Source organism: Pelodiscus sinensis, chromosome 2 (genome assembly GCF_049634645.1).
Source record: "Pelodiscus sinensis isolate JC-2024 chromosome 2, ASM4963464v1, whole genome shotgun sequence".
NCBI lineage: Eukaryota > Metazoa > Chordata > Testudines > Trionychidae > Pelodiscus > Pelodiscus sinensis.
In genome coordinates, this window is record NC_134712.1 from 107,516,493 (window position 1) to 107,533,481 (window position 16,989).

Below are 16,989 nucleotides of genomic sequence, written 5' to 3' on the forward strand. Positions count from 1 at the left end.
ATGGCTTTCAGCCACCTTTGTACACTCCTGCTCCTGGGCAATTTCAGAGTCCACAGAAGCTTCCAGCATAATTTAATCTGGGCACCTGTGTGATGGACCGGGCTGGGTCTGGGCACAGCTGAGGGCATCCGCTCAGGGCGAATTGTTTAAACTCAGGGCTCCTTACAGCCCCGGACTGGGACATCCCAAATAGGCCACAAACCAGTCACACTGAGCGCTTCAGCTGCCAATCTGGTCAGCCAGAAGCCTCATGAGCAAAACCCCTCTGACACCCCAGCTCTTCCTATGCTCCAGTCAGCCTAACACACAGGTGAGGGGTTATCGAACCCAATCTCACCTAACCCGAACGGGTTCTTCCGGTCCCAAGAAACCAGCCACAGGTCCCAGTCAATTTACACTCTGAATCTTACCCAGAAGATCTCGCTGGGCCAATCCTTTAGAATCTAAAATCTAAGGGTTTATTACTAAAAGAAAGAAAAGCATGAGAGTAAGGTTGTTAAGGAGAATACATTACATGCATCGAATCACCAAGTTCTCAAAGCAGGCTGTTAGCAAAGATGTTATAAACTGCTATCTTATAAGTCTCTGGTGTACATCCTATGTCAGGATGGGTCCATGGTTCTTTCCGGCTCGTTGTTCCCTACAAGGCTGCATCTGGGATCAGGAGCTGAACTGAAGACAAGATGGAGGTTGCCACATGGCACTTAGATACCTCTCCTGGCATCCTCCTGGCCAGAGCCGGTCACATGGTTGAGGACCTCTCTCAGTTTCACATACTGGCAGCCATTATGCCCTGGCTGGTTTGCAGGTATCAGTCACATTCCTCAGGTGTGTATTGGCACCTAGAGATTCATTGTCTCCTTGCTAATTAGCATAGCCACTGGCTGAGCATTCTTTGCCTACTGCTCTGTCTCAGACAGAGAATTTTCCAGCATCAACACAGAGTACATGTTTATAACGCCACATACAGGTATTATACAAGTACATGAATAGCATATACAGAATTAGTAGAACATAAGGTTTCATTCAACATCTCACATGACCCCCTTTATACAGACTTTTGGGGCAAACCCACCACCCCATGGATGCAACAGTGATCTTTAGAATCCAATAATGTGACAGCTTGTGTTATGAGTGTCTCCCTTGGCTACCATATGGGCAGCAGCACTGCCTAGAAATTCTGCAGCCTGCCCCTGACAAGCTTTGTAAGCCAGGGCTTGTGATGTATGGGGCAGTCCTTGGAGGATAACCTTCCGGTTGTGTGCTGGAGTATCTGAACCACCTCCAGCTGGGCCCGAGCCTGTTAGGAGCCCTAGTAGGAACCCAGTGTAAAGTGACTGGACTGAGGGTGAGGATCTCTTCCCTGAATTCTTAGCGAATCTGCACCATTCAGTCAGGCATGGGCTGGGGAGGGTGAGGAGTGACTGGAAAACTGAGGTAGTGTGTGTACATCAACCCAGGAGGCTTAAGTAGGGGGTCTGCCACGTTCTGAACTACCTGAGGGTTTTCACAGCTCTGGTTTAGAGCCCCAGGTGCAGTGTGTTACAAGGATCAAACCTGTAGGTGACACATACATGGATCACCATGGCCAAGTCTGCATCTGTCTGAGTGGAGCATAAGTGGAAGAAGCAATGTTAGCAGTTGTGACTGTTTTTGATATCTGATATGTGAGGAATGTTACAGTATTCCAAAGCTACATACCAACTTCATGATCTGCAGGCAGACACCCTTGGTTTTGGGTCATGATCCGATAGTGATTATTCCTTTGGGATGGTTTTCCTGCACCTCCCAGTGCTACTTCTGCCATACCCAGGTTTACTTTCAGCCATTTGCTCTTCATCCATGTACTTGTCTTGATTAGGTAGCAATACAGCTGGCTGTGGTACTGTTTGCCTACAAAGAGAAGGATATTTTAAAAGTGGAATGGACAAGTCCCATCATAGTGGAGGGTTCAGTATATGAACAGAACAGATCCCAGCTAGCTCTCACATTGCAATGGTAACTGGAGTTAAAACTTGTTTACATGACTATAGTGGGCAGATTTGACTAACTGGGGACAGATATGTTGAGTGAGAAGGTGCCGGTTTTTACATGGTGGGCCAAATTCATTCCCTGTCTACCAGACGAATTGCACCAGGGATGAAGTTTGGTCCACCTATTTTTCTGGCTGTAAGACCCACGATCCATTGGAGGGGGAAAAAAAAAAAAAAGAACCATTGTCAAAAAGCCATGGATTATTTTTGTCCCCCTGCTATTTTGTCTGAAAGCACCAGTCTCCTTTTTCATTTTCCTTGCTGCATTAGTACACTGGTTCTATGAAAGTGCATAAGTAAACTGCAGCAAGGTAATTATTCAGCAGACAAGTTCATGGCTTTGCTTGGGAGAAAGTTTCTGTTTCTTGTAGATCAGAGAACTATTATCCTGCATGGAAAAGCAGGCATATACTCTTAATAAGCGAACAATCTTGAAAATGAAGTGCATTTCTACTATAGATGAAGGCATATATTATGTGTCCAAGGCTGCAGCTAAACTACGAGCCTCTTCCACAAGAGGAAATGCAAATGGAGTGCTCATTTGCATAGGTTGCGCTCTCATTTGCATTTCCTCCTCGGATCCCTTTTGCGCAAGAGGTTTTTGCACAAAAAGGAGCTGTGTAGACGGCTCCTTTTTGCGCATTATATCCCATTTGCGCAAGAGCCGTTCTTCCTCATTTTTTGCCCTTGTTAAAAAAAAATTCCAGCAACCTTTCTGTGTGAAAAATGGTATTGCCCTCATGCTCTTAATTGGGAAATCATAATTTCACAGGGGGATGGCATTCATCACAGCATGTGCCGGGTGTTGTCTCCATGAAAGCTGCAAAAATTTGTCTAAGTTATTATAAGTTTTTGAAAAATCAAATTTTGCACATACTCAGTGAATTATAAAATAATAAATAATTATACACTAAGGCCCCTATTGCTTAAATGTTTAAGGGAATTTTTAAGCTCCTGTCACCTGTGCAAGTATAAAGCTACTGAACAGGTGTAGCCTATAAACCCAAGTGCTGTTGCTGATAAATTAACGGCACATTCTCTAAATAAACAGTAACATGTAGGTAATGCCATACCGTGCTCCTCAGAGATGATCTGTCCCCTGGGCTGTGGCCAGTTATAAGAGGGAGCAGAAGCCACAGAAGGGACCCATCAGTGAAAGAATGCGGCTCACAGCCCAGAAGCATTCCCTTGTAGCAGATGACAGGAAGAGGTTCAGCTGTCTTAACCTTTATCACAGTGTGTCTCTTGCTATCAGCAATGAAGTAAAAAACCCAAACATCAGCAGGATCTATTCTCTCTGGGCAATCAAAGCACTGTGATAACAACTTAGGCCACTGGCTCAGTTTTCTTTGAAAAGTCTGTGAAACACGTATGTGCACACCCAAGGCTTATCACGCTTAACGCTGCTGCCATTATCTGTACTCAGATGCAGCAGAGAAGGGGGTTTCTGGCAGTGCTTAGCTGCACACATCATAAATAAGCACAAACTTCTTGAGATGGGGAGAAATGAGGTAAAACCACTATTTTGGAGCAGCTTGCACATCAAAAACAAAGACAGGAAACTTATTAGGCCTACTTTGGAAGGGGGTCCTGATCCTTTAAGGTGCTCCCTCAGGACAGATCTAAGGATAGTTAGCACCTTGCAATAGGTGATCAGCATTTTACAAGATCAGGACTTATTTACATTAATATACACTGCTGCCCCAAAATCCTTCCCCAACACTTAAATGGCTCTTCCCCAACCACCATTCCATTCACTGCCACTGCCGCATTGCATAGAAAACGAAACATTCACATCTAAGATGAAAAAACCTTAAGCTTGTGCTTTTGTAAAGCCTGTAGCATATGGTGAGGAATATCATACCCTGTACTAGAGATTACCTAACTCACTTGTGGATTGTCTAATCAAAACATTTCTGCTTGCACACTGCCTTCTGCTGTGACCCCTCAGTGTCCAGTAAACAAATATTTAAAATGTCCTTGTTGGTTTATAATAGAGGTCAATAGTAGCAATGCCAGGCACATTGGCAAGGAGGTAGCCTGCGTGAGCGCTGAGGGTTTCCTTTTCCAATTTTTATGCATCTGGGAGTTGCAACAGGGAGCGTGCATTTCTGCTTTTACAAGTAATATCATGAACAGAATGTGCAGCAGAGTAAATAAGGTTTTAGAAAATAATGGAACTACAGTGAATAATCTGGGTTCCTAAAAATCCTGTCAAGTTGTTGCATCCTAAATGCACACACAACACTGTCGTTTTCACTGGCACCTAATGTTAATCATTACATTTGAATTTTCCATGCTGGTTCCCAAGGGTTTGCTGTATTATTACAGGTTTTGAATTGTACAAATGTTTGCTGTGTCAAATTGGCCTTGAGGGCACCAGTGAATGCAAGTTCCCTGCTGCGCACTGACTTCTATTTTGTTTTGCTTGTTGCAGGATGGAGGTTGTAGCTGTCCAGGAGATGTCGCCAAAGCATTTGGTAAGTACACTGTGTCGTGTTCAGATTCTGAGGGCCAAATTCATCTCTGATGAAACTCTGCTGCAGACAGAACTTGGCCTTAAATGTCTAATAGACACTAAGCTTAATTTCATCCTGGGGTAACCAACTAAACTGAATGCACAAAGCAGGAATTTGGCCCTACATGTAATTTATACGGTCGAAATTATATAGATAAAAAATGTGCACAGATCAGTCTCTTACTTAGAACCTAAGCCACTGGGATGACTGCGGCTGGACTTTTATGTCCTGCAGAGACAAAAGCTGAAAGGTTTCACCATTATGTCACTGGAACATTGCCAGATCTGGCAGGCCTGACATTAGGCCTTGTTTTGGTTCACGGCCATGCCATGCGTAAGACACAAGCAGTTTGCACTGACTGTCTGTTCTGCTCAGCTGCTCGCTGTTGAGAGCAGGCTGACAAGTGAAGGTAAATGCATATGCAGCAATAAATACAGTGATTGCAGGCAAACTTTGGTGTCCGGGTTACGTTAGGGAGGCAATCACACAGTCAGAGTGTGGATTTTATTTTTACTATATAGTGTATAGCCACTGGAAATGAGCAAACTTTTGGTAAAAGCGACGAGGAGTCCTGTGGCACCTTATAGACTAACTGAAGTGTAGGAGCATAAGCTTTCGTGGGCAAAGACCCACTTCGTCAGATGCATGTAGTGGAAATTTCCAGAGGCCTTTTGGTATATCCCAGGTATTTATTAAGAGATAGAGTTTGTTTTCACAAATGTATCAGTGGCTTTGGTGAAGTTACTCCAGCTTTGCACTGTATGAACCTTACGTATTTTCTGTTATTTACAGAAATTATAGCTAGGGCCTGTGAATCCTAGCAGTAAAGTTGAAATTGGCTCATGTTTGAGCTGGGCAGTTCCGATTTTGATGGGGTTGAGTGCATCCCCACACTAGGCTTAAAGGCAGAGCCGGCCCAAGGTTTGGACTGACCGGGCTACCACCCGGGGCGCCCCATTGTAGGGGGCGCCATGTGGGGCTGCCAGGCTGGGTGGAGGCAGCACCACGCATGCGCTGGGTGCTCAGGGGCGGGAGGCGCACGCATGCCCGGAGGCGGGGCAACACATGCGTCACATTTCTGGGGGTGGGGCCGCATATGTGTCGCACTCCCGCTGGCGGCACACAAATGGCTTGGGCCGGCCCTGCTTAAAAGGCATAGAGACACCCAGAAGTAACTTTGGGGGTGTTACAGCACGGCAGTGCCATGGTGCAACAGGACAATACAGCATCTTATTATGTCATGTCAGCATGTTGTGGTGCCAGTGTGTCAGCACACCATTGTGATAATCATTTTTGTCACTTTCTGTGTATATGCTGTAAGAGTCTGGAACTGCGGCCATATGAGGAGAGAGAACAGACTGGGAGCGTTCAGGTTAAAAAAAAAATGACTAAGAGGGGATCTGATAGAGGTATAAAAAACCATTATTGATGTGGAAAAAGCGACTACGGAAGTGTTATTTATCCCTTCAAGTAACACAAGAACCAGGGGTCACCTGATGAAATTAACAGGAAGCAGGTTTAAAAAAACCAAAGCAGAAGAAAGTTAACCTGTGGAACTTGTTGTCACAGGATGTGGTGAAGGCCAAAACTATAATGGGGGTTCAAAACAGAGTTAGATAAGTTCCTGGAGGATAGGCCCTTCTTGCTACTAGCCACTGATGGTCAGAGATGTAACCTACATGCTCTGGTTGTTCCTAAGCCCCTGACTGCCAGAAGCAGGGAGTGGACAAGAGGCGATGTAACATTTTATTGCTTATGTTCTTCATTCCCTTTGAAGCACCTGGCATTGGCCACGGTCAGAAGACTGGATGCTGGGCTAGATGGGCCATTGGCCTGACCCAGTGTGGGCAATCTTATGTTTTTATATTTACTTGGCAGGAAATTTTCTAAGGGTAGAAATTAAAGGCCCAAATCAAAACCTTAGCTCTGCACTGATCCAAACTTTGTGAGAGGCTGGGAGAGTTGAAATCCAGCTCTGAGGATTGCATATCTCTTGTAGTAGGCCACATGATAAGGATTAAAGCAGGGGCCTTGTGATTTGGGACCCTGTAGTCAGGAGCCCCCAGTGCAGGAGCCAGGCTTAGCACTCTGCTGAGTGCTGCCAACTGGGTACTATTGACTTGCTGCTTGGAATCCAGGGAGTTATCACAGGGCCCTTGGATCAAACCATGAGTGACGTGACATAGGGATGGGGCCAGCTGTTAGAATTGTGAGATTCTAACATGGTTGAATGATGGCACCTGTTGCTGGCTTTGGACAGCTCAACGTTGTGTTGAATCTGAGGCTGCTGTTAGCATGCCCACACAGCCAGCAAGAGCAAGATTCCCAGCCTGTGTGCACTTAAAATAATTGTGTTGGAAGATGCAGATCAGCCTAGTGACCAGGCTCCAAAGCCTGGGGGGAGGTGTCTGTTGACCTAGTCTGGGAGACACACTCCTGGAGATTGTTTAGGTCAGGGGTCTCTAACCTTTTTAAGCACAAGATCACTTTTTGAATTGAAGTGCAATCCAGGATCCACCTCAAACCCAAACACCCTTGCCCCACCTCCTTCCCGCCCCTTCTCCCTCACTCCATCCTCTCTCCCCCATTCTCACTCACTTTTATCAGGCTGGGGGCAGGGGTTTGGGAGTGCAGGAGTGGTTCAGAACTGGGCCCGGGGTTTGGAATGTGGGCTCCAGCTGGGCACCATTTACCACAGGTGGCTTCTGGATGGTGGTGCAGGTGGTTAAAGCAGGCTCACGCCTACCCTGGCCTTGCACCACTGTCAAAAGCAGCCAGCAAACTCTCTCCATCCCTGCCTCCTCTGTGGAGATGGGGTACAGGCTAGAGGGAGGGGCATCCTGACATCAGCCCCCCCCCTCCTTCTTCTTCCTGTTCCCTGCACAGCAAGCAGGAAGCTCCCAGGGGTGAGGGGCACCTCCAAGGCAGGAGCAGCACGGCAGCGCCGAGAGGGGCAGATGAAGTGCCAGTGTCTCCAGGCCAAACTTCTCAGAATCACCTGTCAAAGGTTTCAAAAGCTACCAGTAGATCCCAATCTACTGGTTGGTGACGCTGGTTTAGGTGTACCCCATGGGGCTGAGTCACCCCACTCAGTTGATCGGATTGGATAGAATTTCCTGGGTGGTGTTCCGCTGTCAGATGTTCCAGTGTCACCCATGGTGCAGTTACTGCTTCTTTTTGCCAGTGTCTCTCCAGCTTGATCTTGCTCAGTCTCCTGCCCTCGTCTTTGTTAAGGACATTACAAGCCGAAGACTATGACCTCATTGCATCCCAAGATGAAGAGGAAGAGACCTGGCCAGTAGAAAAGCTCTTATTTCAGTGGGAATCTTCCCAGAAATTAGAAGAACAGGAAACGACCTCTAAGTGTTTAACTGTTTATAATGTTCGTCGTGAGTCCAGAGAGTCTCTTTGAACTGCCCCGAGCAGAGATTCTCTCTATGAACCCTGTGGAAGTGCAGATGTGGGCATCAGGATGTGTACTGGGGCACTAGAGCCCTCTTAGCGAGACCCCAGATTGCTTCTTGAAGAGGAAGAGGATGCAGAAACACATGAGGTTACATGACAGGCAGCCATCCTGCGTGGGCAGCAGGCTGGACAAAATGCCAAACAACTAGGACTTTTCTATCTGTAATAAGGATCGTCCTGAGACTGGACACAGATGATGAGGGTGATGTCCTTATCGTTAAGAGACTGATCATACGTTATTAGATCCTGCTGCGACAGGCACCATATAAAGGCCCTAGAGTGATAGAGCTATGTGCCCTTGTAACTTTAAAATATAGATGCTTTTAGATTATATTATTAATATCGATTGTTTATTGACCATGATCAACTTAATAGTCAAGGGAAGAGACAGACACCAAACCACGGAGTTTACAGTCTAAGCCCCCTTAACACTCCCAAGCTGAATTCTTTAGCATGGACCTCTGTGCTTACTGGGAGCCCCAGTAGGGCCGGGACTCTCGTGAGTAGATTTGAATGTGAGATTGGGGCCTAATGTAAACTAACATAATTGCCCAGATGCACAGCAGGCGGGTGACCTGATGGTGGCAGTATTGGAAAGCAGCAGGGAGCTCACTGGCGTTCAGTGGGTGATGATGGTTGAAAGATGTTGTGCAAGGAGCGGTTGGACTGGGCATCTGAAGATTGATGGGTACATAGCACCAGGGAAGAAGCTCCACGCGTGAAGAAGAGCATGAAAGGAAACTAAAAAAGGTGAATGTGACAGGAGGCGGCAAAGGGGCACTTTGGAGGCAGCCAGAGAGGCACCAGGAAAAAATTAAATGACTGGAGGTGCGGAGCCTAGAGCATAAGGACAAACAGACTTAAAGGCAAAAAGGGGTCTCCACCAGCATGGGTGACAGGTATGGAAGGCTAGGGGAGGCTAAGTCTCCCCTAACCCAGGCCGTGGGCTCATACAGGCTCCATCCCAAGGCCCTGCCCTCATTCCCCTTCTCCCTTAAAGCTGGTGGAGGCTCAGCTCCATCTGGCCACCTGAAGCTTGGGATAGCCGGTGGCCTGGGGATTAGGCAGGCACCTCAGGTCAGCTGGTGGCCCTGGGGATCAGAATGGGGGATGCACTGGCCTGAGGCATGGGGTTGGTGGGTCTGGGCTCCTCTGGGTGGCGTGAGGGCTCCTGGCATGGAGCGGGGGTTAGGTGAGGGGGGTGGGGCTAGCCTCCCTAAAGAGGAGGGCTTATTGGTCTGCCAGTGAATCGTTTCTGAGAGTGCAGGGCTGTGATTGGAAAATGGCTTTGGCAGAGTTCTTACCCTTACCTGCTTGTCCTTCCCCTTCAAGGCTCTGCACCTCCAGAGTTGAGTTTGATGGGGGGGCAGGGCAAGGTGAGAGAGTAGAGGTTATCACAGGGGATATGGGAGATGCCCAGCTGGGCAGAGTTAGAGTTTTAATGCTAAGGGTGCAGAAGAAGAGCTGGAGTATCTTGATAGGTCAGGAGAACTGACAGGAGCCAGTCACAGTCCGGGTGTGAACACAGAAAGAGGGGAGAAGGGTAAGATGATGCTGAGATTTTGGACCAGTGTGCCTGAGGCAGGAGTGAAAAGTTCTGGGGTGATGAAGAAGGAAGGGAAAGAATTTGAGGTGGAGGGAAAAGTTGAGGACAAGGAATTCAGTCTGGTTTATCACCCGTTTTCATCACTGTACTAGGTGTCTCCCAAAGACGTGTGGCTGGCTTCCACAACTTTCTCCTGAGGTAGGAAAGCGTTATCATCCCCTTTGACAGAGAGGGGAAACTGAGGCATGGAACAAATACATGACTTGGCCATGATCACACAGGCCGTGTGCAGCACAGCTAGAAATAGCATGCAGGGTTTCTGAATTTCAGTCCCGTGTTGTAGGTGCAACACAGGCTTCCTTCTGAGCGATGGTGCTGGGATGAGATATGAAAGTAGAGACTGAATGGGGTGGAGATGCTGGTTTCAGCTCTGCACAGAGGATTTATCTGACAGACCATACAGTGGCATCTTTGCAGTCTGTCATGTATCTACAAAGCCTGATAGTTCTCATGAAGGAACCTTAAGCACTTAGTGTGGTGTTGAACATTCCCTGTCCCAACAAATGGGCTTTAGAACAGAAACATTGTCCTTGGAAAACAATGATTCCGGCTGTGTGTGAGAGAGAGAGCAAAAAGCCCAGTTTGCAATCCATTACCAGTACCTCTGGTTACTCCAGAGAAGTGAGTTTTCTAATCGGGCAGCTCTGGAGTGAGCAATCCAAACACGCAGAGCCCCCCCAGTGCAGCATAAAAGGGGTGTTGTAGTGCTCTTGAAAGCTCTGGTCCACAATTGCAAAACAGAAGCCAAGCAGAAAGTACTTAAGCAAAAGCACTTTTGGGGAAAAACAAATGTCAAAAGGGCTCGCCATGCTTGGAGCTGCAGGGTGATAAGAAGAATGTGAAATTCAAGTAGGATAGTTAAACATTCTGGGGGGTAAGAGGCCAAGTTCTGGACTGGGTTTGCAGAAACTTTGTCCGTCTTTGACGTGCGCGCGTGTGGTTTTACACAGTGGTAAATGTTTATTCCAGTAACTTAAACCCTTTCTCCCTCCACACCCAAGTGAGGAAAGTGTTTTTCAAGAAAAAAAAGCAGCGAGGGAATCAGAATATCCATTTTCTGGTAAAGGCTTAGGGCCCTATCATAGTCACGGTCCATTTTGGTCAATTTCACAGCCAAAGGGTTTTTTAATTAGTCAGTTTAACATTTTCAGATCTGAAATTTCACAGTGTTACTGTGGGGATCCTGACCCAAATCAGGGTTGGAGAGGTCACAGCTAGAGGAGGCTCAGGAGGCAGCTGTTGCAGAGCTGCCTGCAACTGTGGGAGGTTTATGGAAGTGAGTCTGCTCTCTTCCCAGATTGAAGGGGAAGAGTAAGTCCTGTCCCTGACTCGCCTGGCCAGGACTAGTGGCAGGAGCACCCCAGCCACCTCCTTTCCAATAGCTAGGTTTTACAGGGAAGATCTGATTTCACAGTCTGTGACATGTTTGTTCTGGCCATGAATTTGGTCAGGCCCTAGAGATGCTCCTGTTTTGAATTTTGGTTTTGTTGTGCATTTGGGAGAGCATCATGGCCCTGAACGTTTGGATCCAAGGATTGATGGGGTGGAGGATTTGGGAGTAGGCAGCAGCATTGGCATGGCAGAGACCCAGGAGCACCAAAAGCACTTTGGCAGGCTACCTTTGATTAGTTTTGGGGTCCCTTTCGATGGACTGAGTCTAGGCCCCCATGTCATTTTAATTCAGCTGTGGAGATGATGCCCTATAGTTGGACTCACCTTTGCTAGGGCTGCTAGAATTAACCCAGATACCATAATTTGGATCTGGTTCCAGATAAAAATATTCCCAAATTCAAATTGGTCTCTATAGTTGTAGTTTGTCCCATAATACTGATAAAGAGGAAGTGTGAGGATCAAATAAGGATCCAAATGTTACCAAGTTTTTAGGGGGTGGGGCAGTACTTTGATTTGGCTTACCAGAGATGGTTGCCAGTCATAAAGGTTATAGCTGGATTTGAGCTTTCCCAAAGTTTGGAAGTGTTTAGATATGGCATTTTAGTTCTGCCTTATCCCTGTGTCATCAGATTCTGCATAAATGCCTGTTATTTGTGGGCAGTGTAAAGGAGCTGGGCAGCAAAGAGAGTGCTGCCTATTCCAATTACTCTGTTCCTCCTCCCACTCCCCCACAGCCATAGATAAAACAGCCATCTTGGATCACAGCGTGTTTTGTTTCAGGGACAGATCACAACAGGTTCTGAACCTTTTTACCTGTTCAACAACATTTCCATCTCTTTTAAAAATGGGTCTTCATTTTCTTGGAACCCTGCATGCTCTGGTTCCAACCAAGACTGGAAGCCCCCAAATGTCATGAGGGGAGAGGCTGTTCTTGGAAAAACTGTCCCGTCTCTTGAGAGAACCCAGTGAGATTCCCAAAATCTCATCCTACTCCTGGTGATGACAAAGGAGCAGGCCACATGATCTGCAAACCCAAGAGAGACGTAGGAGTTGGATAGGCATCCAGATATCTGGGTGTGTATTATCAATTTTGGTATAACCTACTGCCAAGGAGGCCCAGTCATGAATTAGGATCCCAATGTGCTAGGTACCTTACAAAAAAAAAAATGGTCCATGCCCCACAGAGTTTACTGTGTTAGTTATCTGAACCAAACAAACTCACCCCAAGTCCCTTGCAGTTTACCTTCACTGCACTGAGTGACTGCATAGCTGGGGGAAGGAGACAGAAAAATTTCAGAGCCATTACGTCTTACACTCAAAAAATCCTCCTAAATAAAGGTGAACATTCCTCTTCCTTCTCCTTCCCACTCACATGTGTGACCTGATTGGAGAGGATTCAGGAAGCTGTGCAGCTGATTGACATCTTGTCTGTGAGTTCAAAGAATTAAACTGAATTTGAAAGGGGGTGACATTGACGCGAAAAAGAGCACTTCCTGTGGGGTTCAGTATCACAGCCGGATCGGAAGCTCCTTGTTTGAAATATCAAGGCGATGCGACACTGGCATGTGTAGGTCCCACTGGTAAAGAATGTCTTTTAACTTGCTTGTGTCTGTTACAGTTAAGGTTTCCCTGCGTTGACAGCTAGCTATCATTTTCAGCTGCTTGGCTCTTTTGGCTTTAATCTTTTATCCTTGTCTCTCTCCCCCACATGCTCCTCCATCTCACATTCTCTACTGATCACAGGAGCTGGTGCTGATTTTGTCATGCTTGGAGGAATGTTTGCAGGCCACGATCAATGTGCTGGTGAGGTTCTAGAAAAAAATGGCAAGAAGGTGAAACTGTTCTACGGGATGAGCTCTGATATGGCCATGAAGAAGCACGCAGGAGGAGTGGCTGAATACAGGTACAAGTAATATGCACATTTCGCTATAGGCTTGAACCACCACCACCAAATCTGTTTCTGGATCTGAATGTTGCAACTGGCTCTTGTTACAACCTGGGCCTATTTCCTCTTCTGGATAAGCACCAGGCTGTGGGAAACACACACAACTTTTGGGCCCCTGTGCTTTCAAGATCCCTGGGTCCACTTAGTGACTGGGCAGCGTTCCTAATGCTGGGGTGTCTCAGGCACATGTACTGAAGTGCAGACTCCCTGTCTGACACTATCCTTGGGCAGTGAGACCTGGCAGTCCAGCTGTACGTCCCTCCCTCCCCTCCCCCCCCAAAAAAAAATCAGTGTCTCAGTCCTTTTGAGCCCCAAGTTGCTTACTCACATTGCCCCAGAATTCATCTGGCTCTGAGAACGCTGGTGCATTTAACTAGGGGAGTTTTAGATTCCGAGTCCCTCTTTCTCCCATTTGGCTTCAGTGTAGAGAGAGTTATTCATAGTCAATGGCCGAGCCAACAGAAAAACCATTATTCTAGTAGTGGATAGTCATTCAGTGTTGATGGCTCTTGGTGCCATATCTCCTCATACATTGTTTTTCCAAGAGGGGTCCTGACCAGAAAATGGATGCTCTAATCCACACAGGAAATCACAATAATCCACAAAGGTCACACTCAAGTAGGAAGGCTATACCCTGTAATGGATAAAATGGGGTTCACAAAACAGACATAACCACACTACAGCATACTTCCCAGCATTGTAGAAGCCAATCCACAACCCAGAATGCAAACACCTCCCAAACTGTGGTCCAGACCCAAATTTAGCAGCTTGGATCTGTCTTCAGTTCTGCTGCTTATTATTGTTAATTGTTTTTTAAGATTTAGAAAATGCCATTTAGCTATACATAGTACTTAGAGAAGGCAGATAAAACACACTGTTTGCCCTCAGGCATTTAAGTCTAGTGGTGTTGCCCTAAATTTCCCAAGTTAGTCAGTATCATGTACTAGGTTGCAACAAAATGCCTGCAATAATGGCGATCCAAAAAGTTAGCGGCAGGCAAAGTGCAGTGATGAGAGGAGACCTGAGCACAGACATGGTCATGGCACTTCTGCCTTTTGATCTGGCTGAAATCAGACCCACTGAGGAGATAGATCTCCTTGGGAGGTGCCCCACTCCCTGGTTCAATAATCTGGACCAAATACTGAACACAGCTTCATCTGCTCCACTGCCGAAGGAAACCTTTTGGGGAGGAGAATAAATACATCATTAGGCCAAAGGATTGCGGGGCGGGGGGGAGCTCGGAGGAGAGCCAAGACGAAGCCTGCACTGCAGTTTAGTCCCTAAACTAAAGGATTAATTCTGTGCAAATAAACATAAACAAATGGTGTAGCCATCAGTCAGTATTTGGCTGAAGGCAGGCTCCCCCTCGAGCTATCCCCCCCAGTTAGCAGTATGGGAAGGGTAAGGTGGCTGTAGGCTCCCCTGATTAAGCCTTTGCTAAGTGCCTTGGCTATGGGGCAGCACAGAGCTGTGCTTTCTCAGAAGGAGCCCTGGAAAAGAATTGCGGCTCCGCTCCTGGGCAGGAGTGAAGTTATTGGACGTTGCTGAGTGTAATCCAGTCCCCCCCTACTTGTACTCAGCCACTCCAGCGTGTTGGATGAGGGGAACTAGGCAGGCAGTCCCTCCTTGTAACCCCTGTGTTAGGAAGCCCTAACACAGCTAAGGAGCAGTGGGGAGTCTTTTTTTTCAGCTCAAATGTTTCTGTGTAGCTAAAACGCTGCACAAGAAATGGCCCTGTGTAGAACAAGCTGAACTGCTGCACGAAGCATTCTGCATGCCTGCATGAGTTGTAATTCACTCAATCCCGTCTCACCCCAGTCCCAAGAGGCTGTTAATTTTTTTTCCATGCTGCCGCTTGGCATCAAAGCATCTGGAACTAACCATCCAAATGGCTGGTGCCAGCAATTAGCTTATAATTTAAAAATGGCAGCTGCCAGTTACACACAGAGACTGGCAGCCTTTCCTCTGAGCTGCAATTGCAAACTGTACTTTTGCCCTCTTTTTTTTATGTTGGTGACTGGAGTGTGCATACGTCAGGGTAAATCTAAGCCATTGCATTGTTCGGCACAAACAGCCCAAACAAGCTCAGTGAGTCTGAGGCGGTTCTGTTCAGTTAGGGTGTGTCTAGACTACAGAATTTTTCCGAAAAAACTTCACCTGTGTCTAGACTGCAGCTGCGTTCTTTCGAAAGTAAATCGAAAGAACGCGGTAGTTTTTTCGATCGTGGTAAACCTTATTTTATGAGGAATAACATTTTTTTAAAGTACTTTTTCAAAAAAATGCGCTATTGAATGCAAACTCTGCTTTTTCGAAAGAGAGCATCTAGACTCTTTCAAAAAAGCGGCTCGCTTTTTCGAAAAATCTGCTTGTAGTGTAGATGCTCTTTTGAAAGAGGCTTGTTGTCTAGACGTAACCTCTGTGAGAAGCCGATGATGTTGGTGTAGGTGATGGGTTACGTTTGCGAATGTGAGCCACCACACTGATGCCGAGGGGTGGCAACTGAAGGGCCAAATTCCACCCCCCGGTTACAGCAGTGTGTGTGTGTGGAGGGGGGGCAATAACTGGGGGCAGGATTTAACACTAAGGTTCTGACAGTGCAGTAAATTGATGACGTCAGTGAAATTCAGTGTCCCCTGGGGCTAAACAGTACAGAAGGAAAGGGGCCTTATTTAGCCACTTAAACATACAATTTAGCTGCTTTCAGCCCCGTCAGAAATTCTGCACAAGCTGCCATTCTGTCAGATGCACACGCCTTCTTTTCCACTCACTGATTTACAAAGGCTTAGAGTCCACAGGGAATGTGTTGCACAAAACAGCTGAGGTCAAGGGAGAGGGCACAGCCTCTAAACTTTTCAATAGCCAGTGAGTGAGCGGCTGCTTCTCTTCCGTTGTAAGCGATAGGTCCTTTCACAGTTCTGTATTGGGAATTCCTGCTAGCAGCAAACCTTGGAATCCAGCCAGGCAGCCTAATGCTCTGCTCCATTGGCACAGGCTGTTAGCAGTATAGAGTACAGATACCATGCCTCAAACACATGGGTATAGAGAGGTGGCCCAAGGCCCCAGAAAACTATAGTTAGTTGTCTAGGCTGACTGCTTTGGTTGTTTTTTTTGGCCTGCCAGAGATACTGTAGATTCAAAATACTGTTTCAGAAAATAGGATTCTTGTTTATACAGCACTGAAGAAGGGCTTGGTGCTGTTGAGGCAAATCAAAGAAATGGGGTCAGATTTTGCCTTCATTTACATAAGTGTAAAGCTAAACTCACTCCACTGAGGTATCACAGAGCCTAGCCCATGGCCAGATCTGGCCTGGTGTGCTGTCTCTAGGGAGTATCCAGACTAACCCAAGCATTTTTAATGATGGGTGCCTAAAGGCAGGGGCTTGCTTAGGGTTTTCAAAGACACCAGAGGGAACTGCTACCCCAAATCTATTGAAATGCAGCCGGCAGTGGGTGCCTTGGACACTTTCAAAAATCCCAACTGTCAGTCTGTCTTGCGGCATCAACAGAAGTGGTTTGATTTTCTGAAGCACTGAGCCTCGCAGCTTCTATTCAAGTTCCTGGGAGTCCTCAGCATCTGTGAAAATCAGGCCACATATTGAGATGCCTGAGTGTGGCTTTATGCTCTCAAAATTGAAAATTCTACCTTGAGAACCCTGTCACAGTTTAGAGTAACTACACCTGCACGTCCACCTCATGGTACACCAAGGGTAACAGCGCTAGGCTCCTGGTTCCTTAGCTATCACCTCTCCTGCAGGGAGACCCACATCTCCCTCCTGATGGGGGTATTTCTTGCTTGGGCCAGAGGTTCTGCATTTGCTTGGGCGGAAAGAGGGTCCTGAGTCATTTTAAACACGAGTTTTGGTTAAATAGCCTTTCTTCCTCAGGCCTACACTTAAAATATGCTGCGGCAGGGCGTTAAAATGAAAGAGTGGTCTTGGTACCAGCACTGGGAGAGAGCTCTCTCAGTGCTCTATGGAGACCACCTACATGAGAAGTGTAGCTCCCAGCATTTTGAGCCTGTTTACACTG

The 16,989-nt window shown here is 46.9% G+C and overlaps 1 protein-coding gene across 2 annotated transcripts in view; it reads left to right on the plus strand.

Annotated features, from left to right (window-relative positions):
• GMPR (guanosine monophosphate reductase) overlaps positions 1–16,989 on the plus strand; it is a 54,027-nt gene that overhangs the window by 28,912 nt on the left and 8,126 nt on the right. For both annotated transcript variants that reach the window (XM_075921203.1, XM_014579573.3), the window contains exons 7-8: positions 4,471–4,513; positions 12,759–12,918. In XM_075921203.1, the coding sequence (XP_075777318.1) occupies positions 4,471–4,513; positions 12,759–12,918 (203 nt within the window). The remainder of the gene's footprint in view (positions 1–4,470; positions 4,514–12,758; positions 12,919–16,989) is intronic.